The sequence below is a fragment of the Saccoglossus kowalevskii genome, chromosome 21, assembly GCF_978046115.1.
Source record: "Saccoglossus kowalevskii chromosome 21, keSacKowa6.1, whole genome shotgun sequence".
Classification (NCBI taxonomy): Eukaryota; Metazoa; Hemichordata; class Enteropneusta; family Harrimaniidae; genus Saccoglossus; species Saccoglossus kowalevskii.
Window position 1 is genome coordinate 24,472,462 of NC_140661.1, and position 24,983 is coordinate 24,497,444.

The following is a 24,983-nucleotide window of genomic DNA, read 5'->3' on the forward strand; positions in this document are numbered from 1 at the left end:
TATGGACGAATACAAGAAAAAAAGTGCAGACAAATTTGGGCAAGAAAATCTGGTGGTGAAAAGGAAATTATCAGTTTTTATGGAAAGGCAGAGATAGTTGATAGGCAGCTTGGAAGTTCAGTTATGTTGAACTGTACTATGCTCCTTGAACTATCTTTTTTATTGGTTTTCTTTGTGTGTCAACAAAGGTACTGCTCTCTCTTTTTCAAACCTTCTGGTTTGATTCAATAGATTTGAGATTTGATGAGCTATTTCAATTGTGTTTGTGTTGTATCTCTGGATTCCTTTCTAAAAACTTTTTACTGTAAATGTTGTTATGAGAAGTTTGTCTATTACATAAATAAGCTACAAATGCACACTTTGAAGTTAATCAGTAACATTTCATTCTAAACAGTATCTGTCTGTTTTCATATTAGCTCATATTGTATTATCGACTTACTTGACAGTGCGGAGCTGTACATATTACTGATTGTCTGGCATTGTTCCGAACTGTCAATGTCAACTGTACATTTTTGACTCCCCAGATTTCTTTCTTTCTTGAAAATATCTCAAATCTCTAATTTTGATAAATATTTTTGTCATTTTGGTAAAAAGGGCTATTTGCAACTTCTTCTTGAAAATAGCTAGCCCAATTGCTTAAAATATGTTATAGGTAGACATCTTTGGTGGACCTTTGACAGGTTTGTTCATTTTTTAACAATGAGTTTAATTAAGTGAATATTTTTGTAACTTTTGGTAAAAAAATGCTATTTTCAACTGCCTAACAGCGGACCCATATAAGCTGACAAGCCACTTGTAAATCTTGCTTAGTGATCTCACTTAATTGACCAGTTACATTGAATTTCATCATCTTAGAAGCAACTTTAACTATAAACTTTGAGAAATTAACAAGGTTTTGCATGAGTACCAAACTACCTGTCCTGAGTATTCTAATCATAATAATTTACCTTCAATTTTAATCAACATGTATATTATGTATTATATTCTACTGAAAGGACACAAGTGTTCACTACATTGTGCTCCAGTTCTCACTTACTATACTGTTAAGTGGTGTTATATGGTTTAAGTTCAATAAAGGCATTATTTTATAACACTTAGCTTTCTAAGTATAAATAATTAAATAAAGTTTGTGGGGCTAACATGCAAGGGATCCTTTACTTGAGCAGACATGCCATAAATAACTAATGGATATATCCTTCCTCTTCAACTGTCACTTGGTAATGGGGCTAAAATAAATAAATCTTGTGGTTTGAATTACCATGCTTTTGTACATTATGAAAGCTAAATATACCAGGACATATTTTATTAATAGTAAAGTAATGTTAACTTTTTGAATGCCATAATTTTTCCTGCAAATTAGCCTTTCAGTGCAACATTTTGCCCATTTTAATATTGTCATTAAGTATTTGTCATTGAAGACATTTTATTGTAAGTCTATGTATAAGTCCAATTTCTTTGATACTTGGTATATAGATACCATGGGTGGATCTCCGATATTTAATGAGAATATCGTAAGTTCGCTATTTTTACCAAATATTGTTGTCATTTGTAGTTATTAATAATGATATTTTTTACTTCTTCTAGAAAACTACTAGCTCAATTGCATTGTATATAAGTTCCATAGATAGAACTCTGAGATTTGTAACCAGACGATAACTTTTATTGCCATGGCAACAGAAAAAGATTATAAGGTTTATGACCTGTGATGAAACATACCATACATGTATGTTAATTATTTTGTCTAATCAAACTATATGTAACAAGGAATCACCCGCACAATACAAGACCCACAAGAGCTAATTATCAATCCCAAATGAAACCATTAAAAATATTTTATTACTAGCATAGCTCTCCTAATCACTTGCAATACTTAGTGTTACTGAGAACCAGTCCAAAGACATGCCTGCAAAACATGCAATTCAAAACATCAGTTAGTCTAAGATTGGTTATGCAATTGGATGACTTTCACTAACTTGCTTAATATGGGCTGCTTTTCTTAGTCATTCTATTATTACTTATGCATGTATATATAAATTCTTACTAAAACACAGAAATTCAGATTTTAATAGAATGGAAACATAAATACATCACTCAAATATTGTACAAAGATAACCAAGCGAACTGAATAAAATTATGAAGTGCCTGGATTCATAAAATACTGACTATAAAACTATTTTAAATTGTTGCTGCTGAAAATGCAGGTAATACTATTTTAATGACTGGCAATTTAAGGTATTTATATTCCTGAAACTCACCGGCTCATCTTTGTGCACATTTGATGGCATTGGAACTGTTTCTATATTCCTGAAACTCTTTGACCCATCTGTGTGGTTATATGGCAACATTGGCAAGGTTTCTATATTGCTAAAACTCATGTTCATTTGATGACATTGGTAATGTTTCTGTATTCTTGAAACTTACTGACTCACCTGTGTGGTCATTTGGTGACATTGGCAATGTTTCTGTATTCTTGAAACTCACTGACTCACCTGTGTGGTCATTTGGTGACATTGGCAATGTTTCTGTATTCTTGAAACTTACTGACTCGCCTGTGTGGTCATTCGGTGACATTGGCAATGTTTCTGTATTCTTGAAACTCACTGACTCGCCTGTGTGGTCATTTGATGACATTGGCAATGTTTCTGTATTCTTGAAACTTACTGACTTGCCTGTGTGGTCATTTGGTGACATTGGCAATGTTTCTGTATTCTTGAAACTCACTGACTCGCCTGTGTGGTCATTTGGTGACATTGGCAATGTTTCTGTATTCTTGAAACTTACTGACTCGCCTGTGTGGTCATTTGGTGACATTGGCAATGTTTCTGTATTCTTGAAACTCACTGACTCGCCTGTGTGGTCATTTGGTGACATTGGCAATGTTTCTGTATTCTTGAAACTTACTGACTCGCCTGTGTGGTCATTTGGTGACATTGGCAATGTTTCTGTATTCTTGAATCTTACTGACTTGCCTGTGTGGTCATTTGGTGACATTGGCAATGTTTCTGTATTCTTGAAACTTACTGACTTGCCTGTGTGGTCATTTGGTGACATTGGCAATGTTTCTGTATTCTTGAAACTTACTGACTTGCCTGTGTGGTCATTTGGTGACATTGGCAATGTTTCTGTATTCTTGAAACTTACTGACTTGCCTGTGTGGTCATTTGGTGACATTGGCAATGTTTCTGTATTCTTGAAACTCACTGACTCACCTGTGTGGTCATTTGGTGACATTGGCAATGTTTCTGTATTCTTGAAACTCACTGACTCGCCTGTGTGGTCATTTGGTGACATTGGCAATGTTTCTGTATTCTTGAAACTTACTGACTCACCTGTGTGGTCATTTGGTGACATTGGCAATGTTTCTGTATTCTTGAAACTCACTGACTCGCCTGTGTGGTCATTTGGTGACATTGGCAATGTTTCTGTATTCTTGAAACTTACTGACTCTCCTGTGTGGTCATTTGGTGACATTGGCAATGTTTCTGTATTCTTGAAACTTACTGACTTGCCTGTGTGGTCATTTGGTGACATTGGCAATGTTTCTGTATTCTTGAAACTTACTGACTTGCCTGTGTGGTCATTTGGTGACATTGGCAATGTTTCTGTATTTTTGAAACTTACTGACTTGCCTGTGTGGTCATTTGGTGACATTGGCAATGTTTCTGTATTCTTGAAACTTACTGACTTGCCTGTGTGGTCATTTGGTGACATTGGCAATGTTTCTGTATTCTTGAAACTCACTGACTCACCTGTGTGGTCATTTGGTGACATTGGCAATGTTTCTGTATTCTTGAAACTTACTGACTCGCCTGTGTGGTCATTTGGTGACATTGGCAAGGTTTCTATGTTCCTGAAACTCACTGACTCGCTGGTGTGGTCATTTGGTCAAAAGTTAACATTATAGAAATGCGTAATAAAGTGGTGTTTTCTATCATGCTCGCACTTGTGTCACCAACATGTCTATATAGACGTGGTTTAAAGCAAAAATGGTACATGTAATCAAATATATAAAGTACAGTATTTAAGAAACTTCTATAATACAATAATCAGTGTTTTCAATAATAACGATCAAATGCTTAACACGACATGTTTCAGCACATATGTTGTGTATCAAGAGATACATCAGCACCTTCATTTTTGTAATTTCATTCAATATACATGTATAGCCGACCACCAGTCGATTTTGAGATGAAAGCAATAAATCATTAATTTTACATTTTTTTCAACAATGACCAGGGCAATTGTTGTGTGCGAAGCACATAATTGGAGTCTTTGCAGTTAGTCTGTCTATACATGTATGTGTATGTGTGTGTGTGTATTCGTCTGTTCAAATGATATATCCAGGACCATACATGTATCTAGGCTAATGCATAAATTTGATTAGGTGTTTGTTTAAATCCATGCATATTAATTACCTAATTTTCATGATAATTAGCTAATTTTTAACTGTTCCATGACTTTCCACTGATATTTAAAGAACCACTAATTGGATTTTGATGAAACATACATGCTCTGGGACAATTTATATTCGTTTTGCATATTAATCACCTATTGATTTACCCAAATATGTACATTTTTTTAGTGATTTACCCAAATATGTACATTTTTTTAGTGATTTACCCAAATATGTACATTTTTTTAGTGATTTACCCAAATATGTACATTTGTTTAGTGATTTAGCTAAATACGTACATTTTTTTTAGTGATTTACCCAAATATGTACATTTTTTTAGTGATTTACCCAAATATGTACATTTTTTTAGTGATTTACCCAAATATGTACATTTTTTAGTGATTTACCCAAATATGTACATTTTTTAGTGATTTACCCAAATATGTACATTTTTTAGTGATTTACCCAAATATGTACATTTTTTAGTGATTTACCCAAATATGGACTGTATGTACATTGTCAATAATTGTCTTGTTACTTAGTATATATTCATCTGTACAAATTAAAATGTGTTATACTACTAATTTCATAATGCATAATAATATACTGTGGAATACTTTATTTTCGCTGGAATTAATTTTCACTGAAAAGGCTTTTTGGGCGTTTTGTGTGGAATTCATTTTTACTGATTTTTTATGAGTTTAATGTGAAGTATAGGAAAAAAAGTATATTCGCTGGATTTTATTTTCACGGAAACATCCCTTCAGCGAAAATAGCGAAAATAAATTCCAAGCGAAAATAAAGTATTCAACAGTATTCCAGATGTTATTATTTGATACTAATTATCATATTTACTAGACAATGTAGCATATGGTACTTAAGTGATGTGATGATTTTCTATTATGCAAATTAGATCAATTCTTGGTACTAACAACAGACTACATATTTTAGTAGGTTCTAATCACTTTCATATTGTCTCCTAATATGTCCTAAATAAAAACTTACCTAATATTCCATCACAAACCATTGTATTTAAAACCTAATAAATATGCCTGCAACATCTGGTAAGCTAAAATTAAACACAGTGTATTGTTCTTTTCTCAGTACATAAAACATTTATGTATACAGAATAAAATAAAATATTTTATTCAACACGAAATGAAATACACTCAATAGTCAATTAAATCAACAACGAATTGTGCACAGTGTACTACAATACACTGACATATGCTATAAAAATTTAAACAACTTAGCTGACAAACTAGCAATGGAACTATATACATGTATGTAGTACAAACACAGTTGTATTTCACTTTTACGCTCACATATTCAATATTGGTTTACAATAGGAATATCCAGGGTATTTTTAGTGTAACTCGTGCTGCTGATTGCAATGTGCATCGTTGCTATGCAGTGAACAGCTGTTTCAAATGGTGGTCATCACCAGGTTTCTGGTGGTTGAAGTCTGTAATTTAAATTCAATAATAATTCAGCTAAAAGCCATATAGTCAAATCTGAATATAGAGATTATATTTGTTTGCACAAAGAGAGTATTCTGGCTTCTTGCATGTAAAGGTCATACTATCGTATTGTATAAAAGCAGATGTTATGAAAATAAATTATTATTATTCAGCACAAGCACCACCTATTTTCATGCAGTAATATTTTACTTTAGATAAATCATGCGTCATCAATGATGAGAGATTTTGTGTTATGAATCTATTGTTCATGCATCTATATGTATGCAGTAAGTAAGTGGACATCAACTGAATAGGTGATTTTCCGTTCAACTGCAAGATCTAGCGAGATGCCTGAAAGACTGCTGCAAAAATCGAACGATTTGATTTTGAACTCTAATTTCTTTATTTCGTAGCTCACATCGACTGGTCGGTCTTCGACAGAGGAATATTGCTTTTGAATACCCTCACTTAATTAAAATTGTCTATCATCAAATGTGTACAGCACATTATTAAGCATGGAAATGCCCCCCAAAATATTTTTGCGTCTGTCGAATCCCACGCGATGTTTGATACCACTACGACGCTATGACCTTTGTTTGTCCTGTTTTTACGTTCAATTTCACGCATAACGCGTGATTCTCGCAGTGAACAGAAAATGGTCTATTTGTTTGTACCTAGGCCAACATCTATCAAATTATAGTACATTAACAAATGATGTCATTGAACTGTTTACAATTTACATCACCTGTGATTAAAAGAATAATCTGTTATGTCTTTTATTACAGGTGTATTTTCCTGATGTAGAAAGAGCTGAATGGTTGAACAAGGTATGTATATGATTTAGTAAAAACAAATTACACTTAAAGCGAGAGGGTTCTCACCAGTGCACATGCGGGAATTGAGTCCCAAGCGACGATAACAACGCACGCTAAAAATGCACAGGCTCATGGGTAGACGTTTGTTTGTAAACATTAATGACACGCTATGGTCATCATGACGCATGTGCGGGCGATGACTCCCCTGCTTTGAGCGTTCAAATTAACATGTCTGCAGAGAGTGTGTGTTGGCATGATATGAAACAATATGTACATGGTCTTCACAGTATGTCCACTTCAGTAATGGGTATAATCTGCATCTCTGTTTGTATCCATGTATTTTTTGTGCATAGAGTATAACATGCTAGTGTCTTGTTGACTTTCATGTCCATCTTCATTTCTGGTACCAGTATATACAGATACATGTAATGCACACATGATCACATGTTGATATTAAATATACATGTATGTGTCCCTGTTAATAAAACAGTTTGTGGACAACATTGTCACAGCAGATTGCGAGCTATTGCTGTTTGGTATCCAACTTTTGTTATCAAGATACTTGCATGCTCATTGGCAAAATGTAAACGTATGGCGTCACAGTACAATGGTCTATAGTTTGACAACACAGTTTGTCTTAGATTTAACAGTGTATGTTATGTATTCCAATTACTACATATTTGTTAGTTTACAAGCACATTTCAAAAAGAAGCACAGATAAATTGTATGTATTTTATACTGGATCAGTATGACTTATTTTGACTATAGACACACCTATATCATTTAAATATTACTGTAAAATCTGTATTAGAAGCCACAGTTTCTATTAAAATGCTACAATGCAATAGTGGGGATATGGCCTCTATTAGAGAATCTACACATATGCAAGGGTTTCGTTACGAGCCGGCCATATGGCTGGCTACAAGCCCAAATTAGCAGTCTACTCTCTGGTCTCCCCCACCTACACCGGTCTCGCTGCAGCGCTTTGCACTGCTGAGAGCCTTTTTATTTATTTTGGCCTGTTGTTACAGGATGATGGCCTGCTATTAAATGCATTTGTGAAACTCCTGCATATGAGAAATGATGCATTTCTGATTCACATTTGTTAAAAAGGAATGGGCGTGGCTTCTACAAATATATACAAATCTAAGACAAAACGACACACACACAGTAACAATTAAGATTTCTGTTATTGGCAATTAGCTATATAGAAGATACATTGTAATTTATATGTAATTCCAGAATGCATATTTTTTTAATTTGTGTTGGGGATTACATGTATGAAGTATGTAATTACTTCATTAAATATAGTATAAAATTTATGTATTCTTGAATATCTTATTTCACATATACTTTATGACCCTGTGATGAACTCTAGTAGTATTTTACAAGGCATAAAGATGAGACAGCACATCTGGTGCCACTTGCATTACATTCAGTGAATGGGTGATTTTGTGTATTTATTACACTTCTGTGCCATCTGACAATTCTGTCTGTCTAAGTGTCATAGTCTTTGCAGTATGGTCCCATAATGTGTGTAAGATACACTGAACTGTAATGCATATGAAAACTATATACACGTACAACATTTGTCTTATTAACCATATTTTATTTAGTCTATAGATTGGATCATTCATACTATGTATTATTATACATCTGGCACCATAACACCTTAAGTTACAGCGTATCGTAATTTTGCGGTATTTTAGGGGGTATTTTCATTCTGCTATATTAGGAAATGCGAATTCCAAATATGGAATGATTACATGCATAAGCGTCCTCTAATAATAAAAAAACAAACATGGCTGCCCCCAGGGTTTGACCGGACTCCACACAAAGAAGTTAAATCTGTTCTGAACGTTTTGGATTTCGGCATTCCCATGATGTATTCCTGGGAGGAAAAGATGTATAATAATAAGGTAATTATGAGGATACTGCAAAGTATGCACTCAGACATACTCCCTTTGTACTGTCTTTGTGCATACTTTGCAGTATCCTTGTAATAACCTCATATTATAATAATGAAAATGAATTTTGACATTTTTGGGCGGCAAATTACATTTCATCTTTAAATTCGGCTTCTGTTATATTTCTTCATATTTCAAAATTTTGCTTTCATATTTGAGCTGAAAAAGTTATATATTGTTATTGATATGAATACAATTGTTGTTACACTGATGACAAATAAAGTTCACTTAGGTGTTCGCAATTACCAAGTTATTTACTCTCAATGTGGCATCCATGAGCTGATGTAGGTTTGCCCAGAGAATTTCCCTATCCATGGTAACACTCATCCTAGGGCAGGTCTGATCTTAGGAAGTCATTTGCCATGATTTAAACAAGCTTCTGTTGTACGATAAAATATAGCTTGTATTTTTTGTGAACGTAGATTCAAGTAAGAAATATTGAGTGTTTTCTTTTTCAATACAGATAGTGAAACGAATATGGCCATATCTCGATGATTATGTGGAAAATATTTTGAAAAATACAGTGGAGCCATCCATCAGGGAATCAGTGCCGTCATTATCATTTAAGTTTGTAAAGATTGATCTTGGCAATAAGGTAAGTGCCCTCTAGTGTCAACAATAGAAATATATTTTGTTTTTATTCAGTTTCTTGCCACCTCATTTTGAACTTCTTTTTCTGCTTTCGGCTTCAGCGTATTATAGCAGAATATCTTTTTGTTTTAGTTACTAAATTCAGAAATAAGAATGCAATATATTACATTGCTAGATGTAAGATGTTTGTTTTAGTATTTGATTAGCTGATTAAAACAAAAGCTATGCAATGTTTCCAGTTACATTTTTTGAGATGTTAATTACATAATGTTTTATTAAATTGAATTTCATGTTTTCCGTCAGATGTTGGTAGTTTGAATGTTCTACATACATAGAACTTAAAGCATTGGCAGTTGACACAAGTCTCAAATGTATACCACATATACAAAAAAAAAAAACTGATTAAGTTGTGGCACTTTATTTTAACTAACCTATTCAGATGACCACTGCTTGAAGTATTTGGTTTGATAATTAGCAACTGCCAATTTCTATATATTATTATTAAAAATGTAATCATTCATTCTTGTATTAATGAAATCATTCTTAGTATTGACATATTTCATTATTTGCCTATTTCTAGGACATTCCAAATTCCAAGCATGTTGTGAATTCGGATGACAACAGACACAAGGCCTGTTTACTATAAATTAAGATATTTGTTTTTATGTTTTTCATTTATTTTATTTGATATTTATTATTCCATATTATTCGCTAGCCTTTAAGAATTGGAGGTGTGAAAGTATACACTGAGCGCACAAAAAGAGATGAAATTATTATGGACCTTGACATCTTGTAAGTATTCAAATCAATCCTTATCTTTTTGAACATTTTATTTATGTTAATTCTGCTCAAATAAATCAGTGGTAGCACTACAACTATTATATAATTGCATGGTTAGATGAAAACCCTTACAAATATGACAAAAAGACAAATGATAAATTCCTATGTTTTCTACTACATGTAGTTATGCAGGTGATTGTGATATGGAGGTGTCTGTTTCTAAATTCAAAGCTGGCATTGAAGATATACAGGTATTGCAATTTTTATCATTCTCTCTATTTGTTCATTTAATCTAATTAAGGTATAGATGCATGTTCGTGGGCGAAGCACAAAAAGGGAGTCTTTGCAGTTAGTGTGTCTGTATGTGTGTATGTGTGTCCGTCTGTTCCACTGATATCTCAAGAACCATACATCAGTTTTTGATGAAACTTGGTGCATAGATGCTCTGGGCCAATGCGCAGATTTGATTAGGTTTTGGTAAAAATCCATGCATATTAATTACCTAATTTGCATGATAATTAGCTGATTTTTGGCTGTTTCATGACTGTTCCACTGATATCTAAAGAACCACTCATTGGATTTTGATGAAACTTGGCACACAGATGCTCCAAACTAATGCGCAGATTTGATTAGTTTTGGGTAAAAATCTGTGCAATATTAATTATCTAATTTGCATAATGATTAATCAATTTTCGGCTTTTCCACTGATAACTCAAGTACTAATCATCACATTTCAATAAAACTTGGTACATAGATGTCATAGGACACTGCACAAACCTGAAAGTTTTTAGGGTAATATCAGTAGATATTAATTACCTAATTAGCATAATTAATTAATTTTCAGCTTTTGATATTTCAAGTAGTAATTGTCACATTTCAATGAAACTTGGTACATAGATGTCATAGGACACTGCACAGACCTGATAGTTTTAGGGTAATATGAGTACATATTAATTACCTAATTTGCATAATTAATTAATTTTCAGCTTTTGATATTTCAAGTACTAATCATCACATTTCAATGACACTTGGTACATAGATGTCATAGGACACTGCACAGACCTGATAGTTTTTAGGGTAATACGAGTACATATTAATTACCTAATTAGCATAATTAATTACATTTCAGCTTTTGATATTTCAAGTAGTAATCATCACATTTCAATGAAATTTGGTACATAGATGTCATAGGACACTGCACAGACCTGAAAGTTTTTAGGGTAATATCAGTAGATATTAATTACCTAATTAGCATAATTAATTAATTTTCAGCTTTTGATATTTCAAGTAGTAATCATCACATTTCAATGAAACTTGGTACATAGATGTCATAGGACACTGCACAGACCTGATAGTTTTTAGGGTAATATGAGTACATATTAATTACCTAATTTGCATAATTAATTAATTTTCAGCTTTTGATATTTCAAGTACTAATCATCACATTTCAATGACACTTGGTACATAGATGTCATAGGACACTGCACAGACCTGATAGTTTTTAGGGTAATACGAGTACATATTAATTACCTAATTAGCATAATTAATTACATTTCAGCTTTTGATATTTCAAGTAGTAATCATCACATTTCAATGAAATTTGGTACATAGATGTCATAGGACACTGCACAGACCTGATAGTTTTTTGGGTAATATCAGTAGATATTAATTACCTAATTAGCATAATTAATTAATTTTCAGCTTTTGATATTTCAAGTAGTAATCATCACATTTCAATGAAACTTGGTACATTGATGTCATAGGACACTGCACAGACCTGATAGTTTTTAAGGTAATATGAGTACATATTAATTACGTAATTTGCATAATTAATTAATTTTCAGCTTTTGATATTTCAAGTAGTAATCATCACATTTCAATGACACTTGGTACATAGATGTCATAGGACACTGCACAGACCTGATAGTTTTTAAGGTAATACGAGTACATATTAATTACCTAATTTGCATAATTAATTAATTTTCAGCTTCTGATATTTCAAGTAGTAATCATCACATTTCAATGAAATTTGGTACATAGACATCATAGGACACTGCACAGACCTGATAGTTTTAGGCTAATATCAGTATATATTAATTAGCTAATTCGCATAATTAATTAATTTTCAGCTTTTGATATTTCAAGTAGTAATCATCACATTTCAATGACACTTGGTACATAGATGTCATAGGACACTGCACAAACCTGATAGTTTTTAGGGTAATATGGGTACATATTAATTATCTAATTTGCATAATTAATTAATTTTCAGCTTTTGATATATCAAGTAGTAATTATCATATTTCAATGAGACTTGCTACATAGATCTTCTAGGATTATGCAGAGACCTAATTAGTTTTAATTGGATATTAATTACCTAATTTGCATAATGTTCCACTGATATATAAAGAACCACAAATTGGATTTTAATGAAACTTTTAAAGAGAACTATGCAGAAACCCAATTAGTTTTTGGTAAATATTTATGCTTATTAATCTCCTAATTAACATAATTAATTAACACTGATATCTCAATTACAATTACTGATCATTACATTTGAATAAAATTTGGTACATAAATGCTCTAGGACAATAGACAGGCCTGATTAATTTTGGGTTAAAATTTGTTCATATTAATTCTCTAATTAGCATAATAATTCATAATTTTTTTGTTCTGTTCTGTTCATATTAGTTACCTGATGTACATAATTAGTTTTCAGCTTTTCTATCAATATCTCATGTACAAGTAATTTTGAATTAATTTTTAATGTGTCTTCAATACTCTCAGCACACGGGAGTTCTTTCTAAGCTTTCTTTGATTTTGCATATTCTCACCCAGACAGTCTTGGCTAGATAGTGTTGAAATTTTGAAACATTGTCAATGCTGGAACATGCCTAAAAATGGATTTTGAAATATAGGGAATCGAGACACGCGTATGTGATTAAAAGTCCCGAAAGTTTGTTTACGTTGCTCTTTGATTGACAAGTCACTGTTGAATTGTTAAATGCAAATGAGTTGCTGGCCTCAGTTACGGTGCAGCGATGTGTAACTTCCTGTCCGCGACCCTGTTTAACTTACCTCAAATAATCAACCATCAACTAGTCTCGCAAACTACAAAAAAAAAGACAAGATCTAGACGCTTTCAGAATGCAAGTGGAATACAAAAAACATATAGTTGTAAATGATAAGTAAACTTTTTCACCCTTATCTCGCAACATGTCAACAACTTCTAGCCTGGCAGCTTCCAGTGGAGTACTGTTAAATATTTTTTATCGCGCATTTTTTTTCTCCGAAGGCATTATAAAACTGACTAATTATACATTTGTCGTTTCACTGTAACGATCACTGTGCTGATAGCATTGTGATGTAGTAGTGGATAAACACCATTCAGACCATTGCTGTGCTGTCATCGATAACTAACTTTTCAGTGGCAAAATACACAAACGTAAAATGCTGGGATTAATTAAAAATTAAAAAAAATACCCCTAGAATTACAGAAACATCGGCAACGAGATGCTGTTTTTAAACAACACTGAAAAATCACGCACTCTGCGATGCCATCTCGGTTACCTTAATCGAAAACCCCCTTGTCAGCTAGCATGCATCTGTAGCGATGTTGCAAAGTACGTTGTACGACCGTGCTCGGCGACCTCTGGTACTATGGCACTATGAGGTATTTCCAGAGGTCAGAGTTCGTTTTAATTTTTATCGACCCGTCTCGTCTGCTCGTAGTTGAATGAAACCTGTTTAGATTTACAATAGTTGTCTTCCATTTCGACTTTTTCTCACCGGCGTTTAAGCGATTGAGTACAAAAACTGTGAATAGCCGTTGTGTAGCAAAATATTACTACCCATTTCAACCTGGCCGTCTAACTTTGTACAGTCCATTTCACCGGAGATCGTGAAAAACTGCGTTATACAGAGTATTTTTTAAAGGTTTGAGGAAAGGTAAATTTAGACTCAACCCACCCAATGGGGATCGCCATGTTTATATAACTGTATGAATATCTCATCGGCTTTACGTAATCCATTGTGCCCCTCCCTAAGTGGAAAAGATAACACGACGCCATGACAGTTTTCACGCAAGGTTTTGACTCCGCGGACGATTTTACGTCTGTTTCCCTAGTATTGTAAATGTGGTTTTTTTATTTTTTTATCTGATGATTGAACATCAGCAAGTGTCGATGTATCATGGATTTTGGCATGTCGTCGGGATGCAATAGCCATTTTTGTGGACGATTAACCTCACTTTCATAAAACGGCCATTATCTCCGTTCGTGTTTTCTGGTTGGTCAGAGAGATTGAAAATTAATTAGCTCCCACAGTTTTTGTCAGTTTGTCTTGACATTTTCACACTACTAGTATTTTGAAAACGTTTCTACAAACAAAAGGACGTCTGGGCTTATTAGTCCCTGTTCGGACACAGTCCGAAAACGGGGACTTCTGTTTTGACCTCTGTGTGTCCGTGTGTGCGTGCATGTGTGCGTGCGTGCGTGCGTCTGTGCGTGCGTCCCGACCTGTATCTTAGAAATGCCTGGATCAATCACAATCAAACTTCACACATACATCATACATGATATCATACATATGCACGTCAATTTGTTTAATGATCTGATTCAAGATGGTAGAATGGCGGCCATTTTTATGCTAAACATCTTCAAAATCGAACATTTCCCCGGCTGTTTACAGATGGATTTTGTTCAAAGCTTGTATATACGTTGGACATTATAGGACCTTGATGCACATCATTTTGTTTTACGATCTGATTCAAGATGGCCGAATGGTGGCCATTTCTGTGTTAAAAAATCATAAAAATCAACCATTTTCTTGGCTGTTTACAGATGGATTTTGTTCAAACTTGGTATATACATTAGACATTATGAGACCTTGATGCAAATAATTTTGTTTTTCAGATAACGTTCAAAATGGCCGACAGGCGGCCATTTTGTATTAATTAATGTGGTTCTCGTGCCATATCTCCGACTTGTTTTGACTGATTATGTTCAAATTTTAAATATTCATTATACATCATGTCATAGATAGACAGATATATTGGTTTGACGATCCTATTCAAAATGGCCGAATGGTTGTCATTTTTGTACTAAAAAATATCATTTCTGGCATTTATGGATGGATTTCGTTCAAACTTGGTACATACATTAGACATTACGGGTTCCTGATGCACGTCATTTTATTTTTCAGATCAGATTCAAAATGGCTGTCTGGTGGCCATTTTGTTTTAATGAATGGGTTTCCAGACCCATATGTCTGACTTGTTTTGACTGATTATGTTCAAATTTTTAATATTCATTATACATCATGTCACAGATATACGGATATATTGGTTTGACAATCCTTTTCAAAGTGTGCTATTTTTGTGCTAAAAAAATCCTCGAATATCAAGCATTTCTTGCATTTATGGATGGATTTTGTTCAAACTTATAACACACATTAGACATTACAGGTTCCTGATGCATGTAATTTTATTTTTCAGATTGGATTCAAAATGGCTGACTGGCGGCCATTTTGTTTTAATGATTGGGCTTCTAGAGCCATATCTCATATATATATAATAAATGCTTTGACTGATTATATTCAAATTTTATATATTCATTATACATCATGTTATATATATATATATATATATACATGTATTCAAAATGGCTGATTTTGAATGCTGTTCCAGAGCAATATCTCTCAATATGGACAAGTGCTTGTTTGACGATCCGATACAAATGTAAATCATTTTAATCATATTCCTGACATGGTTATATTCCAGCTATATTACTATAAACATAACAATACATCTTAAATTTGATAACTAACAGGGACTGTGCCATGCATGGCTTGTTTTTAAAGCTTTGCATTCTCGGACAATGACATTCGAAGTGTGAAATACTGACCGGGATTGACTATACGGCACACATCCTACTTGACAACTTTGTAATATGAAAACAAAACATAGTAAATATACGCCTGGACGCCCATTTGTTAATAAACAACTGATAAACGTTGTGTGAAAGTTTCACTCAAAATAAACAAGAATTGTGCGAGCTATTTAGATTTGAACTTCCATGGTTAACTGAAAAACACAAGTGGAGATAATGGCTAATTTGCATAACCATTCACTCAGTAAGAAGTTTGCTAATGCTCATAATCAAAATGGCTGTAACAGTTCCAAATTTAAACCTATTATCGTTTTGTAAAAAGTTAAATATAGTGCATACCGGTAATATGGAGATTCCGTCATTACTTTTTTTTCACCATGTTTCTTTTTGATTATTTATGTACAGCCTTGCTAAATTTTGCTAAGCATTCAAAAGAGAGAATGTTTGTACCAGTTTTCTATATTTTAAAATCGTCTTTTGAGTATGTTCCACTATTCATAATGCTGTGAAATTTTAACAGTCTATAGCCAAGACTGTTAGAAAATTAAAAGCAAAAAAAAAGAAAATTCACTCCCAAGTGCCCACGAACCTGCATCTATACCTTAATACATTACATGTACACTGTTTAGTTTGTTTACACTGCCTGATTACTGATGTTGCATGCAAAAGTGGTCTATGAATGTGACAAATACTACTTTTTGCTGAATAATAAGTGTTTAAACAACCCTAATGTGACAGAAATTTGTTGTCATAATATAAAAACGATAAATCATATGCAAAGGTTATCACCTGATATTACTTATTCATAGACCTGGTTGATACTCATGGTGTCTTTGACTGTATTATTCAATCACCTTTTGTTCTTGGATAATACTCGCCGTGACTCACTCATATCAATCAGCCCTATCAGATATCAGGTGATAACCTCATAATACTAAACTGGACGATGGTCCAATAGTAAAAGGTAATAAATATGCCCTAGAAGAAGTCGAAAATCATTATGAATTAAGTATGCCGTTGGTGTACAGGTGCAAGTGAAAAAATGATTGTGCAGTAGATTTTGTATACCCAGAACAATAGACCTGTATGGTTTTGTAATACTATTTTTTGTTATCTCACTATAGTCACTATATCTATATCTCACTTTAGTTACATGGTACACTACGTGTTGTGATGAATCCATTGGTCAGTGTTACCCCATTAATTGGTGGTATGACTATTTACTTTCTAAATATGCCGGTAAGTAACTTGGACATTCTTACTGACATCCTATCGGATATGAACATACTTGTGAGTTAACAGTACTCTGAACAAAATATAAGTTTAAAAACAAACAGATATTTTTGTAATAGGCACACATTGTCTGCTGATGCCATCATAAACTATTTATATTGGTTAATCAATGAGGATTAAGCAGGCAATGTGATAATACAACCTTTTGAAGTTTCTCTTGTACTGGATAATTATAGAATTCGTAAATGTTCTGGTATTGATTAAAATAAAAAAAGTTTATAGCATTCATAGTTGCCAGTGTAGAACAGGTCAAAATCATTTGAAATTAGCCAACATGATCAACAAGTTGTAATTTGTGTTATTTTCTCTGTCAGGGCAATTAGTATTATATCGTGCATCATCTATGTTTTGTCTTTGTTTTTATCAGGAATTTGACTTCAATATGACCAATCTGGCTAATATTCTGGATATCCCAGGTGTGAGGTGAGTTGAGATTATATTATATTTTGATACCATGTGTTCAAATACACCATTATGATTTGTCAAAATGGCATGCACACATCAATGCATTCATGATCTACCATGTTATAAATTGTGGTAAAAGAATATTTTTCAGAATCGGTTATTTAGAATAATAACATAAATGACTTTTTATTTCATATTTTGTAGTGGTTCATTGAGGAACATCATTGAAGATCAGCTCAGTAATTTCTTAGTTTTACCAAACAGACTGGTAATACCTATGATTAAAAACTTGGAGGTGATCAGACTGAAATTCCCAATGCCACAGGTAGGTCTGGGATAGCTAACCAAACTGCAAATTTGTCACCTCATGAAAAGTAATATTGTTTTTGCAACCACTATTCAATGTCTGTGGACACTACTCTATTTCAGATGTTGCCCATTTTTATTTATTTTCCAGAAAAAAACAATAATACTTGTAAGCAAGTCGAGTAATGCATAAGGAATTCCATCAAAGTTATGTGCATTGTTGATGTTTCCTTATCTTCCATACAAACTGTCAACTATTTGTTTTATTTCAGGGTGTATTGCGTATCTGTGTTAAGGAGGCAAAAGATTTAATGAGAAAAGATATGGCTGTGTTTTCAAAAGGCTCATCAGATCCGTACTGCGTTCTACATGGTAAATACTATGACAAAATACCATGACTTTTGTTGGGTATGGAAGTTTGTGTCATGTGTGATGAGACCCAATGATTGGTTAATCTGGTGTTCTATTCTATTTATATGCAAAAGTTGGTAGACCCACTTTCGTAGCTCTGTTTGCCCTAGAGTTACCAATGCAAATGCCGACTGATAAATGCAGCAAACAGAACCAAATTCAATATAACTCTTGAACATTTCTTGAGACACAGGGTGACTGTACCTTAAACATCAACATCAAATTAAGCTTTAGCAGAGTATTGGTTTCAACATTATTTTGACATAATTTGCTGTGAAAATACTGAAAATATTACATGGCCAGATGAATAATTTGCATAATTCTTTCACAGCTCTTGATAATATTGTTTGTGCAAAAAATTACCCTGGAGGTTTTATTATTCAAATATGTATATTAAAATACCATAACATAAAACAATATAAACATTGTCAAAATGCAATGAGGTTATTCAAGTGATGCATCAAATGACACAAAACTCAACTTTATTGGGGACTATTTTATCTCATTTTCATATTTTTTGTTTGGTTATATAGTACATGGTCTTCCCTTGATCCAACCTGACACATCACTGATGAACATGCCTTAAAAGCCTTCAGAATATAAGTCACATATCACTGACTTGATAGTAATTTGCTGAAAGTGTCATTATACATCAGTTTTAATGGCTAGACTTAAATTTCTCATTTCCTTAGTTATGGCTTCATCAGTTTCGCTTTGGTTTGTTTCAGTTGGTGGCCAGAAATTCCGAACGAAGACAATCAGTTCCAACATTAATCCTGTGTGGGATGATTACTATGAGGTAAGGTTACAACTAAAGATGCAACATAGCTGAATAGGGATTACTAATACTGTAAAATGACTAATTTTCACTGGGTTTAAATTTCACTGATTTGCCATTTCAGGCATATTCAGTGGGTTTTAAATTCACGATTTTATCATTTAGATAATGTGTTCTATGCTAAATTTTACATATTCACTGGGTTTTAATTTAGCGCATTTTCCAGTCAGCGAAATAAGCCAAATTAAAACCCAGTGAATAATTAACCCCTTTACAGTATCTAAGTTTGCATATTAATAAGCTAATTTGCATAATCATTTTATTGACTTCATTAATACTGTGTGGGATGATTACTATGAGGTAAGGTTACAACTAGAGATGCAACATGGCTGAATAGGGATTACTAATATCAAAGTTTGCATATTAATAAGCTAATTTGCATATTAATTTTGTTGACTTCATTAATCCTGTATGGGATGATTACTATGAGGTAAGATTACAACTACAGATGCAACATAGCTGAATAGGGATTACTAATATCTAAGTTTGCATATTAATAAGCTAATTTGCATAATCATTTTATTGACTTCATTAATACTGTGTGGGATGATTACTATGAGGTAAGGTTACAACTAGAGATGCAACATGGCTGAATAGGGATTACTAATATCAAAGTTTGCATATTAATAAGCTAATTTGCATATTAATTTTGTTGACTTCATTAATCCTGTATGGGATGATTACTATGAGGTAAGATTACAACTACAGATGCAACATAGCTGATTAGGGATTACTAATATCTAAGTTTGCATATTAATAAGCTAATTTGCATAATCATTTTATTGACTTCATTAATACTGTGTGGGATGATTACTATGAGGTAAGGTTACAACTAGAGATGCAACATGACTGAATAGGGATTACTAACATCAAAGCTTGCATATTAATAAGCTAATTTGCATATTAATTTTGTTGACTTCATTAATCCTGTATGGGATGATTACTATGAGGTAAGGTTACAACTAGAGATGCAACATGGCTGAATAGGGATTACTAATATCTAAGTTTGCATATTAATAAGCTAATTTGCATATTAATTTTGTTGACTTCATTGATACTGTGTTGGATGATTACTATGAGGTAAGGTTACAACTAGAGATGCAACATGGCTGAATAGGGATTACTAATATCAAAGTTTGCATATTAATAAGCTAATTTGCATATTAATTTTGTTGACTTCATTAATCCTGTATGGGATGATTACTATGAGGTAAGGTTACAACTAGAGATGCAACATGGCTGAATAGGGATTACTAATATCAAAGTTTGCATATTAATAAGCTAATTTGCATATTAATTTTGTTGACTTCATTAATCCTGTATGGGATGATTACTATGAGGTAAGGTTACAACTAGAGATGCAACATGGCTGAATAGGGATTACTAATATCAAAGTTTGCATATTAATAAGCTAATTTGCATATTAATTTTGTTGACTTCATTAATCCTGTATGGGATGATTACTATGAAGTAAGGTTACAACTAGAGATGCAACATGGCTGAATAGGGATTACTAATATCAAAGTTTGCATATTAATAAGCTAATTTGCATATTAATTTTGTTGACTTTATTAATCCTGTATGGGATGATTACTATGAGGTAAGGTTACAACTAGAGATGCAATATGGCTGAATAGGGATTACTAATATCAAAGTTTGCATATTAATAAGCTAATTTGCATAATCATTTTATTGACTCCATTAATACTGTGTGGGATGATTACTATGAGGTAAGGTTACAACTAGAGATGCAACCTGGCTGAATTGTGATTACTAATATCTAAGTTTGCATATTAATAACTGGCTATATTAATAACATATTAATAAATAGCTGGACTCACCAACCTTTTCACCGCCAATTCCCCCTTTTCATCACAAAATAGTCCCGTTTATAGTCTGCATTTTCCTTCAGAAGAGGGGTGCAAAAATAGCTAAATTTTTTGAATAAAAACTGAAAATCAACTTGAATTATGTCTGTTGGGTCCAAAATTAATGTTCAACCCCAGAAATATTGAAGAATATGAAAAAAAGGTACAGAAAAACTTGGGCCAGAAGTCTGGAGGTGAAAAGGTTACATATGTCTGAATTGGTAACAGATATTTCAGAGCCATTGTAATTTAATATTATGCTGGAATTATGTTTCTATTGTAGGCAATTGTTGATGTGCCACAGGGACAAGAGCTTATAGTGGAGCTATGGGATGAAGATACCAGTTCTAAAGATGAATCTTTGGGAAAGTGAGTCACCTCAGTAACCTCTCAGTTTGAAACCACTGCTAATGACATACTGGAACTTAAGTTGAAATAATTATATACAGCTAGATTCATGCCAGTCTAGCAGTAATCACTCAGTATCAACTTAAGAGAATATATCACAAGATTACCTTTGTATCTTATTACATGCATATATACCAAGACTGAAAAATAGAGTGAATACTAAATGTAATTTGTACAATAATTTTGTTCATGTGAAAGTATTTTTCAACATGCCAAATACCCTGCATACATTTAATATTTTGCTCCAATTTGCAAGGACATTTTCAAATTTTAAGTAATTTATTCAAAATAATAATTAGGGAACAATAAACCATATTTTACCATATTCTACAGTTATCAGACTGCATAGCACAATCTTCGGAATAAGGGTTTATAGCGAAAACATGTTTGGTAGTATGTGATGTCAAACTATTTGCATATCTTTTATTATGTCACACTGTGGAAATTTAACGTGCATAATGTAAAATTGAATTCTTGAAAAGATTATTGATGCGTTTGGAACACTAAGCAAATGCATTGTAAGGGGGAATATTTTATTTGCAATCATTGTGTGTATAACTGTATGTCAGTGTCTACACGAGCCTAATTTTGCAAATTAACTTTTACACAGAACCATAGTGTGTATCAATTGATCTACTGAAAAAAAATCTTTTCCCAAAAAAAAGATGCTGAAAACATGACTACTTAAAAGTTACATTTTATGTTGTATTTGTTTTTGTTTACAGTTTGACTGTTGATATTGAGACTATTGTACAAAAAGGATTTATTGACACGGTAAGTACATGTTTACCAATTCTTTGATGACTTGGCACAGTTATGAACAACTGCTTCTAAGCAAGAGTTTGTGTCAATTCTAAGCTACTTTTTCCTGGTCCCAATACCACACTCAGTTGAAATAACTAACCATAACTTATTTCCACAGTGGTTGCCATTGGATGATGCCAAGTCAGGTCAGCTCCATCTCAAATTGGTATGGTTGACGTTGTCAGACCAAGTTGATGCATTAGAAGAGGTAAGCAAGCATCTCTCAAATATGCAAATCCCTATGTTATCTGCATGCATACAGATCACTGACCATCTTCATTGCTCTTTCCTGACATGGTAACAACTGTGATCATGACGTAATTGACTTTTGAAGTGTCAGTGGTCCTACATGGGTTTTTTATTGGGTATAATTCACTGCCACACTTCAATATTATGAATGTTCATCCGTTAGAGTTTTACCATATCTGTTCATGTGTACACAGAGCTTGAAGCTTCACTATTCTGTGGGTGCCATATTTCAAGACCAAATCTTCTAAACATCCTTTAAACTGATCAAAATTTTGAAGAAATTTTGTGACTATTGTGATCCTGAGCCCACCTGTATGTGTGTTCTGGTTTACTTTCCTCCAACATATGGGCTATACAGTGTATTGCAGGATTCACTATGTGTACACGAATAACTATGCAGGGTCCGTAGCGTTGGGAAAATTCTTTGGATTTTTTGAGGTCTGGAAAGTCGTTGAGTTGTCTTTAAATTACAGGAATAAATAAAAAAATCTTTGAAATGTCTTCAAATTTCTTCATAGTTATTAATTCATTTTAGAAAGTTTGGGAAATGGTCTTCAAAAGTCTTGGAAATCATTTGGTTCTTGGTGCTATGGACCCTGCTATGGTCATATTTATTTTAAAGAAACTTAAAATTTAAAAGATGTTCATCTCATTCGGTGAAGGTCAATTTCATTTAATATATGTACTTTGTTTTGTTGTAAATGTAATGGAATGTTATATATATTTTTTTTTTTTAATTTTAATTTGTCTGGAAATATATAGTGCCCATTGTTCATTTTGAGGTTCCTTCACATATTTCTGTCATAGCTTTTAAAATTCCAGACAAATAAAATTAACTTGTTGTCACTGAAATGCTATGATAGAAATAAGAAACTATTCACAACATTTTATTATACAATGTTGGCATGGAAAGTGGTTTACCTCTAAACCACAGTAAGCACTGGTACAGATGCCAGTCACTAAGAATTGTATAAATTTAAGGATACTTAGTGAAGGAATCCCGGGGATCAGTCTTTTAGCATGAAACGAAGCATTATACAAACCTTGTTGGCATGGAAAGTGGTTTACCTCTAAATCACAGTAAGCACTGGTACAGATGCCAGTCACTAAGAATTGTATTAATTTAAGGATACTTAGTGAAGGAATCCCGGGGATCAGTCTTTTAGCATGAAACGAAGCATTATACAAACCTTGTTGGCATGGAAAGTGGTTTACCTCTAAATCACAGTAAGCACTGGTACAGATGCCAGTCACTAAGAATTGTATTAATTTAAGGATACTTAGTGAAGGAATCCCGGGGATCAGTCTTTTAGCATGAAACAAAGCTTTATACAAACCTTACAGTAAAATTTCATCTTTTTGTAACGTGTTTATCATAATAGTTTGAAATCCAAAGTCATCAAGTCAGGCTCCATATATTACTTATTTATTTATTAATATTTAGTTATTTTGTTTTAGTTGGCATGTGCAACTAACTCTTTTTTTCCTCCTTCTGGTATATACCAATACATGCAAGATTTGTGGTCATGCAAGAATATTTTGTTGTTCATAACATTCTGCACATTATCTACTTTCATGTTCAATACTTGTTTGTATGTTTGAACTGCCATGCTTACACCCACTTCACATATTCAGTGAAAACTATCAGTTGTATTTTTGCTGCTAAAATCTTCCATGATATGATTTGCAAGGACAAATGTTCCTGAAGGTCACTGTGGAGCCAAGTGAAATTGTACCGATGCAAACATTTGTCTCTTGTAAAATCAAATCTGTTTACAGTATATTTTTAAATTGACTCATATCAGTTGTATCAGGAGCATCTAAATGGATTACATTTCATCATCATTATCCGCTAACATCACCCACGACTTTCACACAATGAGTACATGTATGGTGGAAATCATATTTGTTCATTTAGAAGCATACATGTATGTACATTACATATGTGTATGGGAAAAATAATTCATATTATGATGAATCATATAGCACATACAATTTCTGCTTTGAATAGAGCAAATAGGGTAATCAGCAGAGGTGTAAGTGAAGCATTGATGAATTGTGTCAATACACTCATAAATAAACCTGTTTATCCAATATACTTGGTGGTTATATCATATAGATGTACGCAAATTCCCATTAAAGTTGTAATATAACAGTACAATTAAGTATATTCTGAAAAAAAACCATTGGCATTTAATAAAGAATATACCAGTAGTAGTCTGATGATAAAACTTAAAACTTGCATTTCTTGATTTGCTATATGTTTGATTGTTATCATTATTTTAGTTATCAATTCTAATTGTGGTGAAAATTTTATTTCATTCTTCTCATTAACTGTTGCATTTTACTCATTATTGTCTTGACTGGGCAATCACTCGTCATTCCATGTGGGTTGCGTAAGTTGTCATTACCATCATCAAGTATACGGGTGGCTATGTGGTGTAATTATAGCCTGCATCTCAAAGTCTTATCTTCAGCCATTCTTATTACTCATTGCTAACCTGCTG

At 33.0% G+C, this 24,983-nt stretch overlaps 1 protein-coding gene across 4 annotated transcripts in view; it reads left to right on the forward strand.

The window, feature by feature from the left end:
- LOC102803255 (extended synaptotagmin-2-A-like) overlaps positions 1-24,983 on the forward strand; it is a 58,357-nt gene that overhangs the window by 5,633 nt on the left and 27,741 nt on the right. For all 4 annotated transcript variants that reach the window (XM_085495270.1, XM_085495271.1, XM_085495269.1 and 1 more), the window contains exons 2-13: positions 6,639-6,680; positions 9,099-9,230; positions 9,942-10,018; positions 10,191-10,257; positions 17,044-17,133; positions 17,555-17,610; positions 17,797-17,917; positions 18,171-18,270; positions 19,038-19,108; positions 21,299-21,384; positions 22,149-22,197; positions 22,346-22,435. In XM_085495270.1, the coding sequence (XP_085351396.1) occupies positions 6,639-6,680; positions 9,099-9,230; positions 9,942-10,018; positions 10,191-10,257; positions 17,044-17,133; positions 17,555-17,610; positions 17,797-17,917; positions 18,171-18,270; positions 19,038-19,108; positions 21,299-21,384; positions 22,149-22,197; positions 22,346-22,435 (981 nt within the window). The remainder of the gene's footprint in view (positions 1-6,638; positions 6,681-9,098; positions 9,231-9,941; positions 10,019-10,190; positions 10,258-17,043; positions 17,134-17,554; positions 17,611-17,796; positions 17,918-18,170; positions 18,271-19,037; positions 19,109-21,298; positions 21,385-22,148; positions 22,198-22,345; positions 22,436-24,983) is intronic.